General features: G+C 57.2%; 1 protein-coding gene across 1 annotated transcript; it reads right to left on the bottom strand.

The window, feature by feature from the left end:
- Positions 1-252: 252 nt before the first annotated feature.
- Positions 253-16,676, bottom strand: LOC128835582 (zinc finger protein 420-like). The gene is made up of 11 exons (XM_054025127.1): positions 16,319-16,676; positions 14,977-15,062; positions 12,900-13,025; positions 12,412-12,528; positions 10,347-12,009; positions 7,758-7,761; positions 6,815-7,037; positions 6,507-6,589; positions 5,927-6,083; positions 5,444-5,560; positions 253-4,723 (listed from the first exon to the last, which is right to left on the bottom strand). The coding sequence occupies exons 4-11, from the start codon at positions 12,500-12,502 to the stop codon at positions 3,312-3,314; spliced, it is 3,750 nt and encodes a 1,249-aa protein (XP_053881102.1). The 5' UTR covers positions 12,503-12,528; positions 12,900-13,025; positions 14,977-15,062; positions 16,319-16,676; the 3' UTR covers positions 253-3,311.
- Positions 16,677-17,008: the final 332 nt, after the last annotated feature.

Genomic DNA, 17,008 nt, shown 5'->3' with positions numbered 1-17,008 from the left:
TCAGAGGAACCTAGGAGAGGAAAGAACCTCCTGGGTCATTAAGTCCAGTCCTCTGCTAGCACAGACAACCCTGTCAAGTAATTCCATTCATAAATTTATCAAGCTGCATCTTCAAGATAGGTTGTTTGCCCCCACCACTCCTACTGGGAGGCTCTCCCAGAACCTGGACAAATTTCAAGGTAGTTGGATACAAAATCAAGAGAATCTGGAACAATTTGAGGACAAAAATACAAGCTAAACAACCCAGGAAGCTGATTTTTCTTTTTAAATTGACATCTTGTTTATTGAATTTCCTAGAATAAAAGTTATGCACAAATCAAAAAAACTTGCTGATGTGCTCTGTACACACAGGATTCCTCTTAAATTAGTGGTGAGACTAAAATTAGAATGCACAAAACCGTACCAACTGGAGTGTCAAGAAATTACACCTAACCAGTTAGGAGGGTCTTAGACAGTATGTATGGGGATGGGTCTAATATAAATTGGTTGGATAGATGGGTGGGAACGGATGGATGGATGGATCAGATGGATAACTTTATGAGAAGGGGGCATCCATGGGAAATATGAAACCACCGGAACCAAAGCAAACTAAGAAAAGACAGAATGGATCTTGGTCTGATTTCTAGTGGAGATCTCCAAATTTATTACTGAGTGTATTGCAGTAAAGCTTACTGGTCCTAACTGAAATTAGGGCCCCATTGTGCCAGATGCTTCACAGACCCCAACTGAGATCTGAGCCCCCATTGTTCCAGGCACTGCACAGACTCCCAATCGAGCTTGGGGTCCCCACTGTGCTGTGGGATATTTTGCAGATATCTCATGGGATATCTTGCAGAGAGTAGATGACATCATGGAACTCAGAAGTGTGCTGAAGAACGAGAATGCCTAGGTCAGTGGTTTTCAACCTTTTTTTCATTTGCAGACCCCTAAAAAAATCTCAAATGGAGATGGGGGCCCCTTTGAAAATTCAACCTGTAGTCCACGGACCCCTTTCATAGAAGTCTTAGACTGAAAATGAACTGAATGGAATTCAATTATAAATGTTGCACGGGCTCAACACGGCAATTGACATGGCATAAGAAAGGGGGCTAAACTGTGCGCTTCTATGGTAACAACAACAATTCCGGGTTTCGATCTGTAGTATTCACATACTTTTGATTGATCATAAAAATGGAATGCCTTTTCTGGGATCTGAAACTTTTTTTTTTTTTTCATAGTCACCTTTCGCAGACCCCTTAGCCATAGTCTACCAACCCCAATGGGTCCACGGACCATAGATTGAAAATCACTGTCCTAAGTGATCTTCTCTGAGATCCTTCCTGTCCCTAGAGCAAAGGAAGACAAAAGATTCTGGAAGTGACCCCCTGGCTAGGTAGGTGGTGTAGGATGTAGGGTTTTGGATTCGTAGAACATTGGCCCATCTTCTGTGGGGCAAGGGGAGCTGTATAGTTTGGATGGCCTCCACCTCAGGATACTTACTGGATGGGGGACTCTCTCCTAGGAAGCAATGACTGAAAAAGATTTGGGGGCTGTCGTGCATAATCAGCTGAGCATGAGCTCCCAGTGTGATGTTGTGACCAAAAGGGCTAATGCGATCCTGGGATGCATAAACGGGAATCTCAAAAAGGAGTAGAGAGATTATTTTACCTCTGTATTTGGCACTGGTGCAGCCGTTGCTGAAATCCTATGTCCAGTTCTGCTGTCCACAATTCAAGAAGGGTATGGATAAATTGGAAAGGAGTCAGAGAAGAGCCACAAGAATGATTAAAGGATTAGAAAACCTGCCTTACAGTGACAAATGCAAGGAGCTCAATCTATTTAGTTTAACAAAGAGGAGGTTAAGGGAAGGCATGATTACACTCCATAAGAACCTACCTGGGAAACAGAAATTTGGGGCTCTTCAGTCTAGCAGACAAAGGTATAACAAGATCCAATGGCTGGAAGTTGAAGCTAGACAAATTCAGACTGGAAATAAGGCATACATTTTTAAGAGTGAGAGGAATTAACCACTGGAACAATTTATCAAGGGTTGCAGTGGATTCTCCATTACTGGCCACTTTAAAATCAAGATTGGATGTTTTTTCTAAAAGCTCTGCTCCAAGAATGATTTCAAAGAAGTTCTCTGGCCTGTGTTATATGGGAGGTCAGACTAGATGATCACAGTGGTCCTTTCTGGCACTGGAATCAATGAATCTATAAATAAATGAATTGCGCCAGGCGCTGCACAGACACACAGGGAGAGACAGTCACGGCCCCAAAGAGCTCATAATCTGAATTTTGATTATCCTCATTTTACACTTTGAGAACAGAGACTCAGAGAAATTAATGAGCTGACCTAAAGCCCATGGGAGTCTTCCCACTGACTTCAACGGGCTTTGGATCAGTCTGCGAACCCTCGACCTTGGCCCCGGGAGAGGGGAAGGAGCAGAGAAGGATGACTAGATCTGGGGAGATCCAGGAGAGTGAAGGGACGGGGCCCCCATGGGATGGGCACAGACCTTAGGGGACAGGCTGAGCCTGTGGGGGTTAATAATCCTTGCTGGGAAAGGGGTATGGGAAGGGGACATGCCCCAGCAAGGATGGGATTCCCGGTAGAAATGACTTAAAACGCCACCTCCTTTTCCCCATGATGCCCAAATCCAGCCTCCAGCCCTTCACCCTGCCCACCTGCGTCAATAAAATTCAATAAAGATGAGAGCTAACCAATAAAGATAACCAAAAATGGTTAGTATCATTCTGGGGTGGATTAGCGGGAGTGACTTACATAAGACACAGGAGATAACTGTCCTGTTCCATTCGGCACTAGTGAGGCCTTAGCTGGAGAACTGTGTCAAATCCTGGGCACCACAGAAAGATGTGAATAAATGATAGAGAGTCCAGAGAACAGCAACAAAAATGATATAAGGTTTAGGAAACCTGACCTAGAAGAACAGGCTTGAGAAACTGGGCATGTTTAGTCTAGAGAAAAGAAGACTGAGAGGGGACCTGATAACAACCTTTAAATATGTTAAGGGTTGTTATAAAGAGGATGAAGATCAATTGTTCTCCCTGTCCACTGAAGGAAGGACAAAAAGGCATGGGCTCGATCTGCAGCAAGGGAGATTTAGGTTGGATATTAGGAAAAACTTTCTAATTTTCAGGGTAGTTAAGTTCTGCTATAGGCTCCCGAGAGAGGTTGTGGAATCCCCGTCACTGGAGGTTTTTAAGAACAGGCGGGACAAACACCTGCCAGGGAGAGGGTTACTTGGCCCTGTCTCAGCGCAGGAGCCTGGAATTGATGACCTCTTGAGGTCTCTTCGAGTCCTACATTTCTATGATTCTATCACTGCAGCTTCTCTTTCAGCCTGGCTGAGTGCACCGTGTCCCCAGGGGCAGCCCTGCTGCCCCTCCTCCACATCCCGTGGCCGGATGAAGGGATCCCTGTACAGGCGGCTGGCAGTGGGCACGTCCGACAGGCTCTTCTCCTTGGCATGAGTCCTCTGGTGCTGGGCCAGAGCCGAGCCCTGAGAGAATCCCCTCCCGCAGTGGGGGCAGACGTAGGGCCGCTCCCCGGTATGGATGCGAACATGTTGTGTCAGCGCCGAGCTCTGCTTGAAGCTCTTGCTGCACTGGGTGCAGCGGTAGGGCCGCTCGCCCGTGTGGGTGCGCCGGTGCCGCTTGAGGGCCGAGCGGTCCCCGAAGCCCTTCCCACAGTCCCCACAGCGGTGCGGGGTCTCACCGGTGTGGGTCCGCTGATGCTGGATCAGCGCCGAGCTCTGGCTGAAGCTCTTCCCGCACTGGGCGCAGTGGAAGGGCCGCTCCCCGGTGTGCAGCCGCCGGTGGGTGGTCAGCGCTGAGCGCTGGCTGAAGCTCTTCCCACATTGGGGACATGGGTAGGGTCTTTCACCCCGGTGGGTGCGCTGGTGTTGCAGCAGGGATGACCGCTGGGTAAACCCTTTGCCGCACTCCCCGCAGGCGTTGGGCCGCTCGCCGGTGTGGGTGCGCCGGTGCCCATTGAGGATGGAGCGTCGCATGAACCCCTTCCCACACTGGGGGCAGACGTGGGGCTTCTCCCCGGTGTGCACCCGCCGGTGCTCCGTCAGCGACGAGCCGCGCCGGAAGCTCTTCCCGCACTCGGGGCACTTGTGGGCCCGCTCCCCGGAGTGCGCCACCAGATGTGCCACCAGGGCGGTGATCTCCCCGAAGCGCCGGCCGCACTCCGTGCACTTGTAGGGCAGCTCCCCCGTGTGGCTGCTCTGGTGCCGCAGCAGGTTGGTGCGGGTGCTGTAGGCCGCCCCGCAGTGAGCGCAGACGTAGGGTTTTAACCCAGCGTGGACGTGGCTGTGGCGGGTCAGGTGCTCCTTGTGGCGGAAGCTCTTCCCGCACTCGGCACATGGGTAAGGCCTGGCGCCGGTGTGGATGCGCTGGTGGCGGAGGAGGTTGGAGCGGATGGCAAAGCTCCTCCCACAGTCAGGGCACTGGTAGGGCCTCTCGCCCGTGTGGGTGCGCTGGTGTTTGACGAACTCCGAGCTCTTCCCGAAGCTTTTCCCACAATCCCCGCAGATGATGGGCCCCTCTCTTGCCCGCGGGTGACCACCGGTCTTGGGTCTTTCCTGCTGAGATGGCTTCCCCTGCTGCCATCCCACGCCACCGGATGCCACTCCCAGCTCTGGGCTCTGGGACGTCCTGTGCAGCTCCACTCCTGCAGGCCCTTCCTGCTGGGGGTTTTCCCTCCTGGCACCTGCTGGGAGAGAGAAAGAATCCAGCTAGGGTCTGACCATGTGCTTCGATATCTCCGCTGGGATCAGAAACAGGTTTATCTCACAGGAACCCCTCATTCAAGAAGCTGGACATTACCACAGCTCGGCAGAACCATGACAGTGACTTGGATCTAATGGCTCACATGGCACGTAGAGAGAGAGAGCACCCAATAGTTCACCTCAGCATTGATCAGTAGGGGGCGCTGTGCTGCAGGGAGTGGGGGAGGGAAAGGGGCTCAGTAAGGGGCCATCTCTTCATGCAGTGGGTGCTGACCCCAATGCAGGGAAGAGAATGGGTCAAATCCCCAGCCAGTATATATTGGCCATAATTCCACTGGAGTCAACAGGTCCAGACTCTCAGCTGGTACGAATTAGCATCACTCCAAACACGCCAATGGAGTAAAACCCATTTACACCAGCTGGGGATCTGGCCCTGCACTGTTAGGGCCTAACATGTCTAGAGATATCAACCAGAGCCCGTTCACCCATCCCCTTGGCCCGTCCTTTGTCGCTCAAGAGGGTAATCTCCTTGGGGCAGGCACCTGTCTGTCTTTGTGTTTGTCTGTCTTTGTGCTCAGTGGGACCCAGATCCTGAACAGGGCCTGTGGGCGTTGCCATAGTAACTGAGACAGAACTGGGTGAGCGTTCCCAGCTTTTCCCTTCTCTCCCGGACGGTCTCCGAGCCGGTGTCGCTCATTCTTCACCTGCGCCGGCGCCTCTCGTGATCTCCCTTTCTTCGGAGCCCTGGAGATCCGGGACCCTCAGCTCTTCCCCTCGCTCCATCCAGGAGATCGCGGCCGGGTCAGGGACGGGGACTCCTGCTGGCGGGGAAGGAAACAGGCGAGACGGTGCTTGGTGAAATCTCAACCAAGGGCTCACAAAGAACGTGCCTGATTTTAACCTCAGCCCTGCTCTCTGTTGGGTGGAGTGCAGGATCCAAGCATGGGGGATATGTTCACAGGGACCCTTTGGGACAATGAGACGTCTGGGGGCAGATGGGCTGCACCCTGTAGGGGAGTCAGGGATTCCCATGCACAAGTGAGCTGGATGCAGGCAGACGACAAAAATAAAACCTAGGTCTAACCCCGCATAGATAACTTATCTGATGGGCCAAAACCACCTTGGGCACTTCTGAACCGCCCACCCACCCACCAGCTCCTGATCCCCGAGGGGCAGCAGCGCCTCACCCAGCGAGATCAGAGTCTGGTAATTCTCCTGCATGACGTCCCTGTAGAGCTGCCTCTGCCCTTCGTCCAGGAGCCCCCACTCCTCCCGGGAGAAATACACGGCCACCTCCTCGAACGCCACCGGCGCCTGGAACCAGAAGAGACCCCACAGTCCCATCTGACAGCAGGGGGAAGCAGGGATGAGGAAGGCGTGTCAGGGAGGGAGAGAGGAAGAGGGGGAGTGGGGCAGAGAAAGGGGATAGAGGGATGGGAGCAAGGACTGGAGGGAAGGAGTTTAAAGAGTGAGGGTGATGGGATGATATTCACAAGGGAACAAATTCTCCCTGCTCCCAAATTAGGACTGAATCCCTCCCTCGCTGTAGCCAATGGGCTTGTGCAACAGATTTCAGTGCCTCAGGATCCGGCACCCTACTGCTGTTCAAACTAAAGTCACGGACAGAGCAGGATCAGTGCCCAGGGGGCTTTTGAATGATCCCTCCAAGCCTCAGAGAGGAACCAGTTAACGTCCCCGCCCCCTCCCCTCGGAGAGACGCTGGGCTCCATCCTTCTACAGCGAGGATGGAGTGACCACGCAGCTCACCTGGAAGCCGACCATGGGTGTCGATGACACGGACTCCTGCTCGTCATCGCTCTCCTCCTCGGATATCTGGGGTGGAAGCTGATCTGGGAAGGGGGCGGGAGGGAATGTGAAGAATGTATTATGTGGGGGGTCCCAATGCGGGTATCTGCCTCCTTCTAGACAAACCCTTCTGCTTCCACGTGCTGGGGTCATGCTTAGCCCCTGGCACCCACTCGCCCCTTGTAGGGCTGCCCCCTTGGCACTGGTCTTAGCCCTACGGTGCCCCCTCAGCTGCTCTCCCACCCCATCCCGACCACCCTGCTCAGTACCCCTTTCCCGTCGCTCTCGGGGCTCCTGGGACGGCGCGCTCCAGGATCCTGGAAGTTCCTCCTGAGACACACACTTCAGTCGCACCAGCTGGAGGCTAAGGGAATCCATCTTGTCTGAGACCACTTCCTGCCCAGCTTGACCGAACTGCAAGCAGGACTCGAGCAGAGCCTGGGAGAACGAACGAGAGAACAGGGGAACATTATGTGGAGGGGCGCATGCATCCTAGCCACAAAGGGCAAGCACAGCTGAGCGCTCAGGCCCCACCGTGGTGCAACCCTCGAGACTTCTGGGGTTTCCAGGCTAAGAGCTCTGGCTTGGAGCTGCCATGGGCCCCGCAAACTCCCCCACCTCTGCTCCTTAATCCTGGCTGCTTCTTTCCAGCCTCCAGACAGCGATTTCCTGCCTCTGCTGCTGTTTCTCTCCCTCCCCTGGAGCCGCCTCTGGTTGCCGCTCTCTGTGTCTCCCCAGCACCTGGTGCCCCCCCCCCCCTCCCCACCCGGCCAGCTGGGGTGATTCCCCTGGGCCCTGGCCTGGGGATGCTGCAGGGATGCAGAAGAGTGACTCTGAGTCCTGGATGCAGGGGGCTGGACAGGAAGGTCCCAGCGCTATTACAGTCCCCACTTCTGGCACAGGCAGGTTTGGGAGATTGGTGGTTTTAACCCATTAACTTCCCAGATCGGGAAACACTGTGAAACGTTTCTGAGGAGTGAGCCCATCCCTGCTGGCTCTGTGCACCACAGCCCAGGCCTTCCAAGGTATTTAGGCTCCTAACTTCCAGTGATTTGGGGCCCTGGGGTCAGCACTGGTTGTAAGGGGGAGATTTCAACGGCCGTTAGGAGGCTAAATATCTTTGAGGATCTGGGCCCGAGTCAGAATAACTGGGGCTCTGGGATATAGACTCCACCAGGGGAGCCAGCAACTCCACTGGGAATTGCCCCTCACCAGCCTAGGGTGACCAGACAGCAAGTGTGAAAAATCAGGATGGAGGTGGGGGGTAATAGGAGCCTATTTAAGAAAAAGACCCAATCGGGACTGTCCCTATAAAATCGGGGCATCTGGTCACCCTACACCAGCCCTCCCTGCACAGTGGTGCTGGAACAGTTTTTGGAGTGGGGGTGCTGAGCTGCACCCCTCTAACCCCTGTCCGGGCCCCTCACCGCCCCCTAGATCTGGGGCTGGGAGCAGGGCCTTGGCTCTGGGAGGGGGGACGTGGACAGGAGTAAGACAGCGGCGGCTGGGGCCACAGCTAGGGGCAAGTGGGGAGCCCCAGCCATGGGGCTGGCCGCCGGGACCCAGCATGTGGGGCCAGCAGTGGAACTGTCGTGCACAGGACCGCCACCCCACATGCAGGGCTGGCAGCGAAGGGCCGGCGGCCTTGTAGGACCTGGGGCCAGCAGCCGAGCGGGACCCGGGGCTGGCAGTGGAGCCGGCAGCTAGAACCCCGGCCAGCAGAGGGGCGCAGGGCCAGCGGCCAGGACCCTGGGCGGCAGGGATGCAAAACCTAGGGGTGCTGCAGCACCCCTCACTCCTATGTCCCTCCATGGTTCACACCGATGGATGCATGGGCTTCTTTGGGGGAATGCGGTTCTGCTTCCCATTGTTGGCCCACAAATGACCCGTCAGGTTACACCCACAGTAGGGCGCGCTCTCCCCTCTCAGCCAGTGCTGACCCCAATGTTGTACTGTGAGTTCTGGGCTGAGATGGTGCCCAGTTGCACATATGCCTTAAAAGAAAGGTCCTGGGCAGTCATGTTCAGTACCAATCACACATCTCTTCCCACGGGCTGGGGCTTGAACCCTGGCGTCCTGGCTCAATACACTCCCGGATATTCCTAGTCACTTCCTCACCCCCTCCCCATCCCACACAGCGTCAAGGGGTACAGGAGTCTCTTCCCTTTCCCGCCTCACGCTTTGGGCAATATTTTGAGGTGAATGATCAGCTATGGAGCCCACCCATTGCGAAGCCCACCCCCACTCCCCTCAGCAGACTCTGGGGAGGGCCACAGGCCTGATGGGTCTGTGGCAGTTGCAAATGGCGGGAGGTTCAAACGCTGGGGCCCGTGTTGTGGGAAATGGCGGGAAATTGGCCTGGTGAGTGGGGAGGTGTCTGTGGCTGTTGGAAATGGCGGGAAATGGGCCTGGTGGGGCCACGACGGCTCCATGGTGGTTGAAGGAAGCTCTATGCCAAGATCAGTAACCGGAAAGCTGCAGTGACATATTCACAAGCGCGTCCTGTGGAGAAAGAGTCTCAGGCATCACGGTGAGGAGAGTCTATTTACTTTATACGCTGGCGTACTGTGCCAGCCACAGATTTATTACAAAGACAATCCTTGTAGTCTCCCCAAGGCCTTTTATGACTCGCGGTACCGTGGAGAACGGCACTTTTATTTTCTTCCCCCTCAACACCCTGTCTCCCCTGCCAGCACGTTGGCTAGGGTTACCATATTTCAACACTGAAAAAGGAGAACACTCCACGGGGGCCCCTTCCCCACCCCCATTCCAACCCCTTCCCCAAAGTCCCCGCCCCAACTCCGCCACCTCCCCTGAGCACCCCGCATTCCCCCTCCTCCCTCCTGCCCCCCAGCTGCTGCTGCACTGGGGAAGTTGCTTCGGCCCCCGCCGCGGTGGAGAGCGGTGGGAGCTGGAAAGTTGGAGCCCAGGGAGGAGGCGGCTGCGTGCTCGGATGCCGCCCGCCGCCTCTGTGCCCCGGCAGATCACGGGAGTTGTAAGTTTTGCTGCAGCCACTCACACTCGGGGTCCCCTTACCATGCCTCCCTATTTTCCCGGACATGTTCGGCTTTTTGGAAATTCCTCCCGGACGGGGATTTGAGGACCGAAAAGCCGGACATGTCCGGGAAAATCCAGACGTCTGGTAACCCTAACGCTGGCAATCGCCCCCCTCCATCTCCACAGTAAAATCTGTGCTCCGGGAACTGCTTTTTTGGTGTGTGTTTGTACAGCGCCAGGCACAGTGAGGTCCTGGTCCATGAGTGGGGTTCCTAGGGGCTACCACACTACAGAGAAGAGTTCATCTTCACCAAGATCCTGTTTATTGACCGGGAAGAAATAAGAAAGAGAAAACCAACAGCGAAAACCCCTGATGAAAAGCATTTTCACTCTCATCTCATGGGCAGCACAGAGCCAGGGGTCTCCGTTACCAAGGCTAAAAATGCTACAGCTCTACATTAGAAGCCAAGCTGGGCCTAGGAGGGGTTAATGATCCCTGCCAAGTGGGGAAGGGAGAAAACTACCCCAACCTGGGGCACTTTGTTAGCCAACTCCAGTGAGGAGGGGATGCCCGGGACCCCTGAGAAGCAGAATGTAACTGCCCTTTACGTTTTCCCTTCATAAAGTTTGTGTTTCATTTTTTATTCCGACATCCCGGGCTCTGACCCCTCCATCTTGTCCCCGGCTGTCTGGGTAGGCAGGTGGCTCAGTGTCCCTGGAAAAAACCCCTCCATGTTGAATTCCTAGTCCACCACCCGCTGCCCAAACCCTCGATCTAGCCCCTCCCAAAAATCTTCCCTTCACTCAGGCTCCTCTTTAATCTGCAGTGGGGGCGCTGGTTCCTCTTTAATTTCCTGTGGCCGCTCCGGCTGCTCCTGTTTAACCCGATAGGGCCCATCTTGAACATGCTGAGGCAGCTCCGGTTCCTCCTTCACCTGCAGGGGTGTCCCCGGCTCCTCCTTCACGCGGGGGGGCATCTCACAATCCCACGTCCCCGGCGGGAGCACCACCACCACCTCCTCGGGCTCAGTGCCGCCCTCCCCCGGCTGAACGAAGGGGTCCTTGTAGAACCGCGTCCCCACGGCCTCGTGAGAGCCGCCGCTCTCCTTGGCATGAGTCCGCTGGTGCTTGGCGAGAGCCGACCGCTGGCTGAAGCTCTTGCCGCAATGGGTGCAGGAGAAGGGCCTCTCCTGCGTGTGGATCCTGGTGTGCTGGACCAGTGTGGAGCTCTGCTTGAAGCCCTTCCCACACTGGCCGCAGCGGAAGGGCCGTTCGCCGGTGTGGGTTCGGTGGTGCCGCTTGAGGGCCGACATGCCGCTGAAGTTCCGCCCGCATTGGGCGCAGCCATAGGGCGACTCCCCCGTGTGGGTGCGGCGGTGTTGGGTCAGCGCCGAGCTCTGGCTGAAGCCCTTCCCGCACTGGCCGCACTTGTAGGGCCGCTCACCGGTGTGCAGCCGCCGGTGGGTGGTCAGCACCGAGCGCTGGCTGAAGCTGCGCCCGCACTCCTCGCAGCGGTAGGGTGTCTCGCCGGTGTGGATCCGGCGGTGCTGCACCAGAGCGGAGCTGGCGATGAAGCTCTTGGGACAGTCGGGGCACTGGTGAGGCTTCTCTCCGGTGTGGGACCGCTGGTGCTGCAGCAGGGAATGCCGCTTGGTGAAGCTCTTCCCGCAGACGTCGCAGACATTGGGCCGCTCCCCGGAGTGGCCGCGCACGTGGTCGTTGAAGGTGGCGCGGCGCATGAAGCTCTCCCCGCACTGGGGGCAGACGTGGGGCTTCTCCCCGGTGTGCACCCGCCGGTGCTCCGTCAGCGACGAGCCGCGCCGGAAGCTCTTCCCGCACTCAGGGCACTTGTGGGCCCGCTCCCCGGAATGTGCCACCAGATGTGCCACCAGGGCTGCGATCTCCCCGAAACGCCGGCCGCATTCCGTGCACTTGTAGGGCAGCTCCCCGGTGTGGCCGCTCTGGTGCCGCAGCAGGTTGGTGCGGGTGCTGTAGGCCGCCCCGCAGTGAGCACAGACGTAGGGCTTTAACCCGGCGTGGACGCGGCTGTGGCGGGTCAGGTGACCTTTCTGCCGGAAGCTCTTCCCGCACTCGGCGCACTGGAAGGGCCTGGCGCCGGTGTGGATGTGCTGGTGTTTGCTGAGGGTGGAGTGGAAGGCGAAGCTCCTCCCGCAGTCAGGGCAGCTGTAAGGTTTCTCTCCTGTGTGGACCCGCTGGTGCTTGAAGAGGTCATAGTTCTTCACAAAGCTCTTCCCGCAGTCGCCACAGATGACACGGCCCACCCGCCTGTGCCGTGCCTGGGGTGCGGATTTAGTCTGGGCCTTCCCCTGTCCCAGCCCTGCCCCACCCTGGCTCTCGACGGTCTCTCCCTGCTCGAGGCTCTGGGACGTCCCATGTGGCTTCGCTCCCACAGGCCCTTCCCGCTGGTGATTTTCCTCTTCATTCTCACTCACCGTCCCGGCACCTGCTGGGAGAGGGAGAGAGAGAGAGAGAGAGAGAGAATCCAGCTGGGGCTTGTTCCCTGCACCAGGTAGAGAGGGGGCAGCAAAGGGGTTTGTTACTGAGCAGAAAACCTGATGGGCAGGAAGTGAATCCCCCAAACCCTTCCCTGAGGGCAGAGGAGAGGAGGTTCTGCCTCAACAGCCCAGCTGAGTCCTCACAGAAAGGCTGGGGGAGGTGAGGGCTCCTGCCAGAGTCAGGCAGAGCAGATGGGATCCAGACGTGACACCTGCTATGAGGACAGGGCACCTGCTGGGACGATACTGAGTGAGAGGAGACAGAACTGGAGGGCTTCCTGGGGCTTTGCTGGGATCCCAGCTTTTTCCTTCACTCCTGGATGATCTCTGAGCCAGTGTCGCTCATTCCTCACCTGTGCGGGCACCTCTTAGGATCTCCTTTTCCTCGGCGCCCTGGAGATCCGGGACCCTCGGCTCTTCCCCTCGTTCCATCCGGGAGGTCATGGCCAGGTCAGGGACGGGGAATCCTGCTGACAGGGAAGGAAACAGGCAAGACGGCGCTTGGTGAAATCTCCCATGGAGACTTGATACAGGGAACGCTCCCAGAGTTTAACCTTGACCATGTTCTCTGCTGGGAGAAACAGTATCCAAGAGGGGGAAAGTTCATGGGGACCCATTGGAGCAGTGAGATGCCAGTGGGGAAGAGATGGGCCGCTCCCCTATAGGGGAGTCAAGGATGCACACACAAAGAGGCTGGGAGGACTCAAGCAAATGGAAACTATTAAGCCATCTTAAAACTTGCTAACTGACTCGAGTGATGACCCCAGAGGAGTTGCCCTGGGCAGTTCAGTGCGCACATGCACCCCCAGCTCCTAATCCTCGAGGAGAAGTAACTCCTCACCCAGCAAAGTCAGAGTCTCATAATGCTCGTGGAAGTTGCCCCATAGAGCTGCCTCTGCCCTTCGTCCAGGTCACCCCACTCTTTCTTGCGGAAGCACACGGCCACCTCCTTGAACGTCACCGGCACCTGGAACCACAAGGGACCCCCATCAGAACCTACTGCACCAATTCCCTTCCCTCCAGAAAATCAGTGCATGAGCCACAAAGGGCAACACAGAAAGTTTGTGGCAAAACCCCAAGGGGGCAAGGAAGCAGCGAGAGGTTTCCTTGGTGTGGGTTTTGGAAGAGAGATTACAAAGGCGTGGGCTGGGGCAGGAAAGGAAGAGAAGGGATATGCTTCTACAACAGAGTCAAAAAGAGCCGTATATTGAAGCCAGAAGGGACTGTTCTGATCATATCATCCAACCTCCTGTATAACTCAGGTGAGAGGATTTCACTCAGCAATTCCCGTATCCTGCCCAATAAAACTTGTGGTTGAACTAGACTAGAGCATACATTTTAGGAGGTGGCCCATCTGGATTTCAAGACTCCGTCCTTTGAGAAGCAGGTTAATCACGCTCCCTGTTTAAAATGGCCGCCTTACTTCCAGGCTGAAGTAATCTAACTTCCACTTCAAGCCTTTGAATCTTGCTCCTACTTTGTCTACTAGGTTAACAGAGTCCTCTGCCCTCAAGAATCTCCTCCTCACAAAGGTGGTTATAGACTGTGATCGAGTTACCTTTTCCCCTTCTCTTCAGTGAGCTAAATCAGTCTTCTTAGAGAGCCAGGGCTGCTCTGTGGGAACATGGTGGACTACCGAGACCTTTCCGAGATGTGGAAGTGGGAGTGAAACCTGAGAGGAAGTGGTGAGAGACTCCGGTGCGCCCTGTATCTCTCTAAATCCTATGGCCCTTGCTAACCGGCTCCTGGTACCAAACCTGCCCTCTAAGCGAGGTGGATAAAGAAATACACAACTCCAGCTACACCTTCTGGACCCTTCCCAGTCATGGAGATCCTGCTGGCCTGGCAAATGGAGAGATTTTGAAGAGCTGACCCCAACCAAAGTACCTCCCCTCTACAGCCTTCTGGGCTTCGCACTCAGATTGGCTACAGCTTCCAAACAGTCTCCTGTCTGTGAGTGGCCAAGACAGGGGTTGCACCTCTGTAGACCCGGCCGGGACGATATATGCTGTAGCCATCTCCAGAGGCTGAGATTGCTGCAACTCGACACTTGTAGCCTCGAGCTGTGATCTCACAAGCGCTTCGGCTGGCCCAGAACAGAGAAGCTGATAGCCACCTGACTACAGCTCTGCTCCTCAATGCCTCGCTGCTTCTCAGCTTCCATTTTGGTCCGCATGCCGTAAAATGGCTAAACTCTCCCCCCGCCCCGCGATCCTCTGAGGGCACAAAGGATTGTGGGATTGGACAAAACAGGTGTGTGTACTTCGGTCTGTCTGCCCATCCCTGAACTCGGTCTCCTCCAGGGTACCCCTCTCTCCAAGAGATGGTCTCTCTCACCCTTTCACTGTGCTACCTTTGCTCCCCTGAACCAACTGCACCACCCCACATCCTCCCCACAACTTCATACCCAGGCCGGTGGAGAAGCCAGCACATTCCCCGGCAGGTGGAGGGAGCTGGGATTCCTGCCTTCGGCTCGTGCTGTGCTGCTGAGCAGAGAGGCCTCATCTCCAAGCAACATGCTGTGATGGCCGCCATCTCAGCCAACACACCAGGGACCTGCGGAACTAAGAGCGCACGCTGCTACAGCCTGAGCTGAAGAACCAAGGCTCCGCAAAACGGGCTGGAACCGACTCCTGTCCTCTGTGAGATCTGTGGCGTACAATCACCAATGGGCAACAACTGCTTCTCAGTGGGGTGGGAGGGGGAAATCAGTGGCCCCACAGGGGAGAGTGCCCTTGCATGACCTCCTGCTACCCCTGCGCTCATGAGAAGGGTCTGCCAAGTCGCCACCATCCCCTGGGGGTTGGAAACCCTGCGGAAAGGGCATAAAGGGGATAGATGGGGTAGAAATGGAGGAGAAGAGAGAGGAGGGCTTGGCAGACCAGCAAACCCAGGAGGATGGCTCGGCAGCAGCTCACCTGGAAGCCGGGCATAAGGAGCCAGGGCAGGAGATCCTGCCCTCCATCACTCCCCTCTTCATGCGGACCGGACAGCCGGTGCAAATCTGGAAGGGAAACAGGGTCAGTGACCAGACCCAGTCAGGCCAGGGTACCTTAGGGATCAAACCCCTCAGCTACAGCCCACGGCCGCTCCCACGAGGAGTGGGCCCTGCTGGAGCACAATCAGCCCCATTAGCAGCCCCCAGGCTCCAGCCACTTGGGGAGCAGTTCCCTCTCCTCCTTCTGGAGCTCCTCTGTCGAGGAGGCGCCCCCTACCCTGGGACCACCTGAACTGGGTCTGGGAAATACTCTAGTCACTGTACAGCTGGCAGCTACCGGCAGCTCCCCCACAGCTCTGCTGGTGCCCCTCGATCCTGACCCACAGCCCCCTGCCATCCCAGTCCTGGGCTCCGTGCTGCCCCACAACCCTGCCAGTGCCCCTCAATCCCGACCCACAGCCCCCTGCCATCCCAGTCCTGGGCTCCGTGCTGCCCCACAACCCTGCCAGTGCCCCTCAATCCCGACCCACAGCCCCCTGCCATCCCAGTCCTGGGCTCCGTGCTGCCCCACAACCCTGCCAGTGCCCCTCAATCCCGACCCACAGTCCCCTGCCATCCCAGTCCTGGGCTCCGTGCTGCCCCACAACCCTGCCAGTGCCCCTCAATCCCGACCCACAGTCCCCTGCCATCCCAGTCCTGGGCTCCATGCTGCCCCACAACCCTGCCAGTGCCCCTCAATCCCGACCCACAGCCCCCTGCCATCCCAGTCCTGGGCTCCGTGCTGCCCCACAACCCTGCCAGTGCCCCTCAATCCCGACCCACAGCCCCCTGCCATCCCAGTCCTGGGCTCCGTGCTGCCCCACAACCCTGCCAGTGCCCCTCAATCCCGACCCACAGTCCCCTGCCATCCCAGTCCTGGGCTCCGTGCTGCCCCACAACCCTGCCAGTGCCCCTCAATCCCGACCCACAGTCCCCTGCCATCCCAGTCCTGGGCTCCATGCTGCCCCACAACCCTGCCAGTGCCCCTCAATCCCGACCCACAGCCCCCTGCCATCCCAGTCCTGGGCTCCGTGCTGCCCCACGACCCTGCCAGTGCCCCTCAATCCCGACCCACAGTCCCCTGCCATCCCAGTCCTGGGCTCCGTGCTGCCCCACGACCCTGCCAGTGCCCCTCAATCCCGACCCACAGCCCCCTGCCATCCCAGTCCTGGGCTCCGTGCTGCCCCACAACCCTGCCAGTGCCCCTCAATCCCGACCCACAGCCCTTTTCTCATTTGTTCTTCTTGCCTGCCCCTCTGGCTGGGACTCCCCGCCCCACTCACCGCTCCGGCCAGGGCGATTCCCTCCGGGGCCCTGGGGCTGCAGACGGGGATTCAGCCCCTTGCCACACAGGCTGCAGGGAGTGACTCCGAGGCGAGCCCAGGGGGGGCTGGCACAGGAAGGTCCCTAGGTTATTGCGTCCCCATTTCAGATCACTTCCTGCTTCTCTCTCCCCGGCTTGGGAACTCAGTGGCATTAACCCTGAATTTCCCCCCCGCGTTGTCACCCGCGAAAATGAATCGCCCCCAACATTCACACTCACGAGAGGAGCTTAAAAAACATGGGACCCGGGTGAAAAATCAGGAGTGGCTTAGAAATCATGTGATGAGTGATGAGCATTTCTGGGGGAGCCCCCGCCCCTCACCCCCCCGTCTGGGAAGAAACCTTCAGGATCACAAATCCGACGTTCAATGCACACGCTACAATGTGGGGTTTCCTGCTGGCTGCTTGCAGAGGAATCCACTCAGCCAGTGCTAACCCCAGGGGGGCTCAGTAGGGGGCACTCTCCCCTCCCACTCAGTGCTGGCCCCAATGCCGCACTTTCTACTCCCACAAAACACAACACCCTTGCCCCGCCCCTTCTCTGAGGCCCCGCCCCCACTCAGTCCATCCCCTCTGTGGGTGCTCTCCCCACCCTCACTAGCTCATTTTCACCCGGCTGGCTCAGGGGGCTGGGGTGGGGGTTTGGGGTG

This window comes from Malaclemys terrapin, chromosome 4 (genome assembly GCF_027887155.1).
Source record: "Malaclemys terrapin pileata isolate rMalTer1 chromosome 4, rMalTer1.hap1, whole genome shotgun sequence".
NCBI classification, from domain to species: Eukaryota; Metazoa; Chordata; order Testudines; family Emydidae; genus Malaclemys; species Malaclemys terrapin.
Note: the sequence above shows the minus strand (reverse complement) of the source record. Positions and strands in the feature narration are given on the sequence as shown.

What these genes read in the sequence shown, in the direction of transcription:
- LOC128835582 (XM_054025127.1), bottom strand. Translation starts at nt 12,502, where the DNA reads ATGACCTCCCGGATGGAACGAGGGGAAGAGCCGAGGGTCCCGGATCTC. An exon ending in CACCCATGGTCGGCTTCCAG is followed by an intron (nt 6,084 to 6,506) that starts GTGAGCTGCGTG and finishes CCCTGCTGTCAG; the next exon opens with ATGGGACTGTGGGGTCTCTT. An exon ending in CACGAGAGGCGCCGGCGCAG is followed by an intron (nt 4,724 to 5,443) that starts GTGAAGAATGAG and finishes TCTCTCTCCCAG; the next exon opens with CAGGTGCCAGGAGGGAAAAC.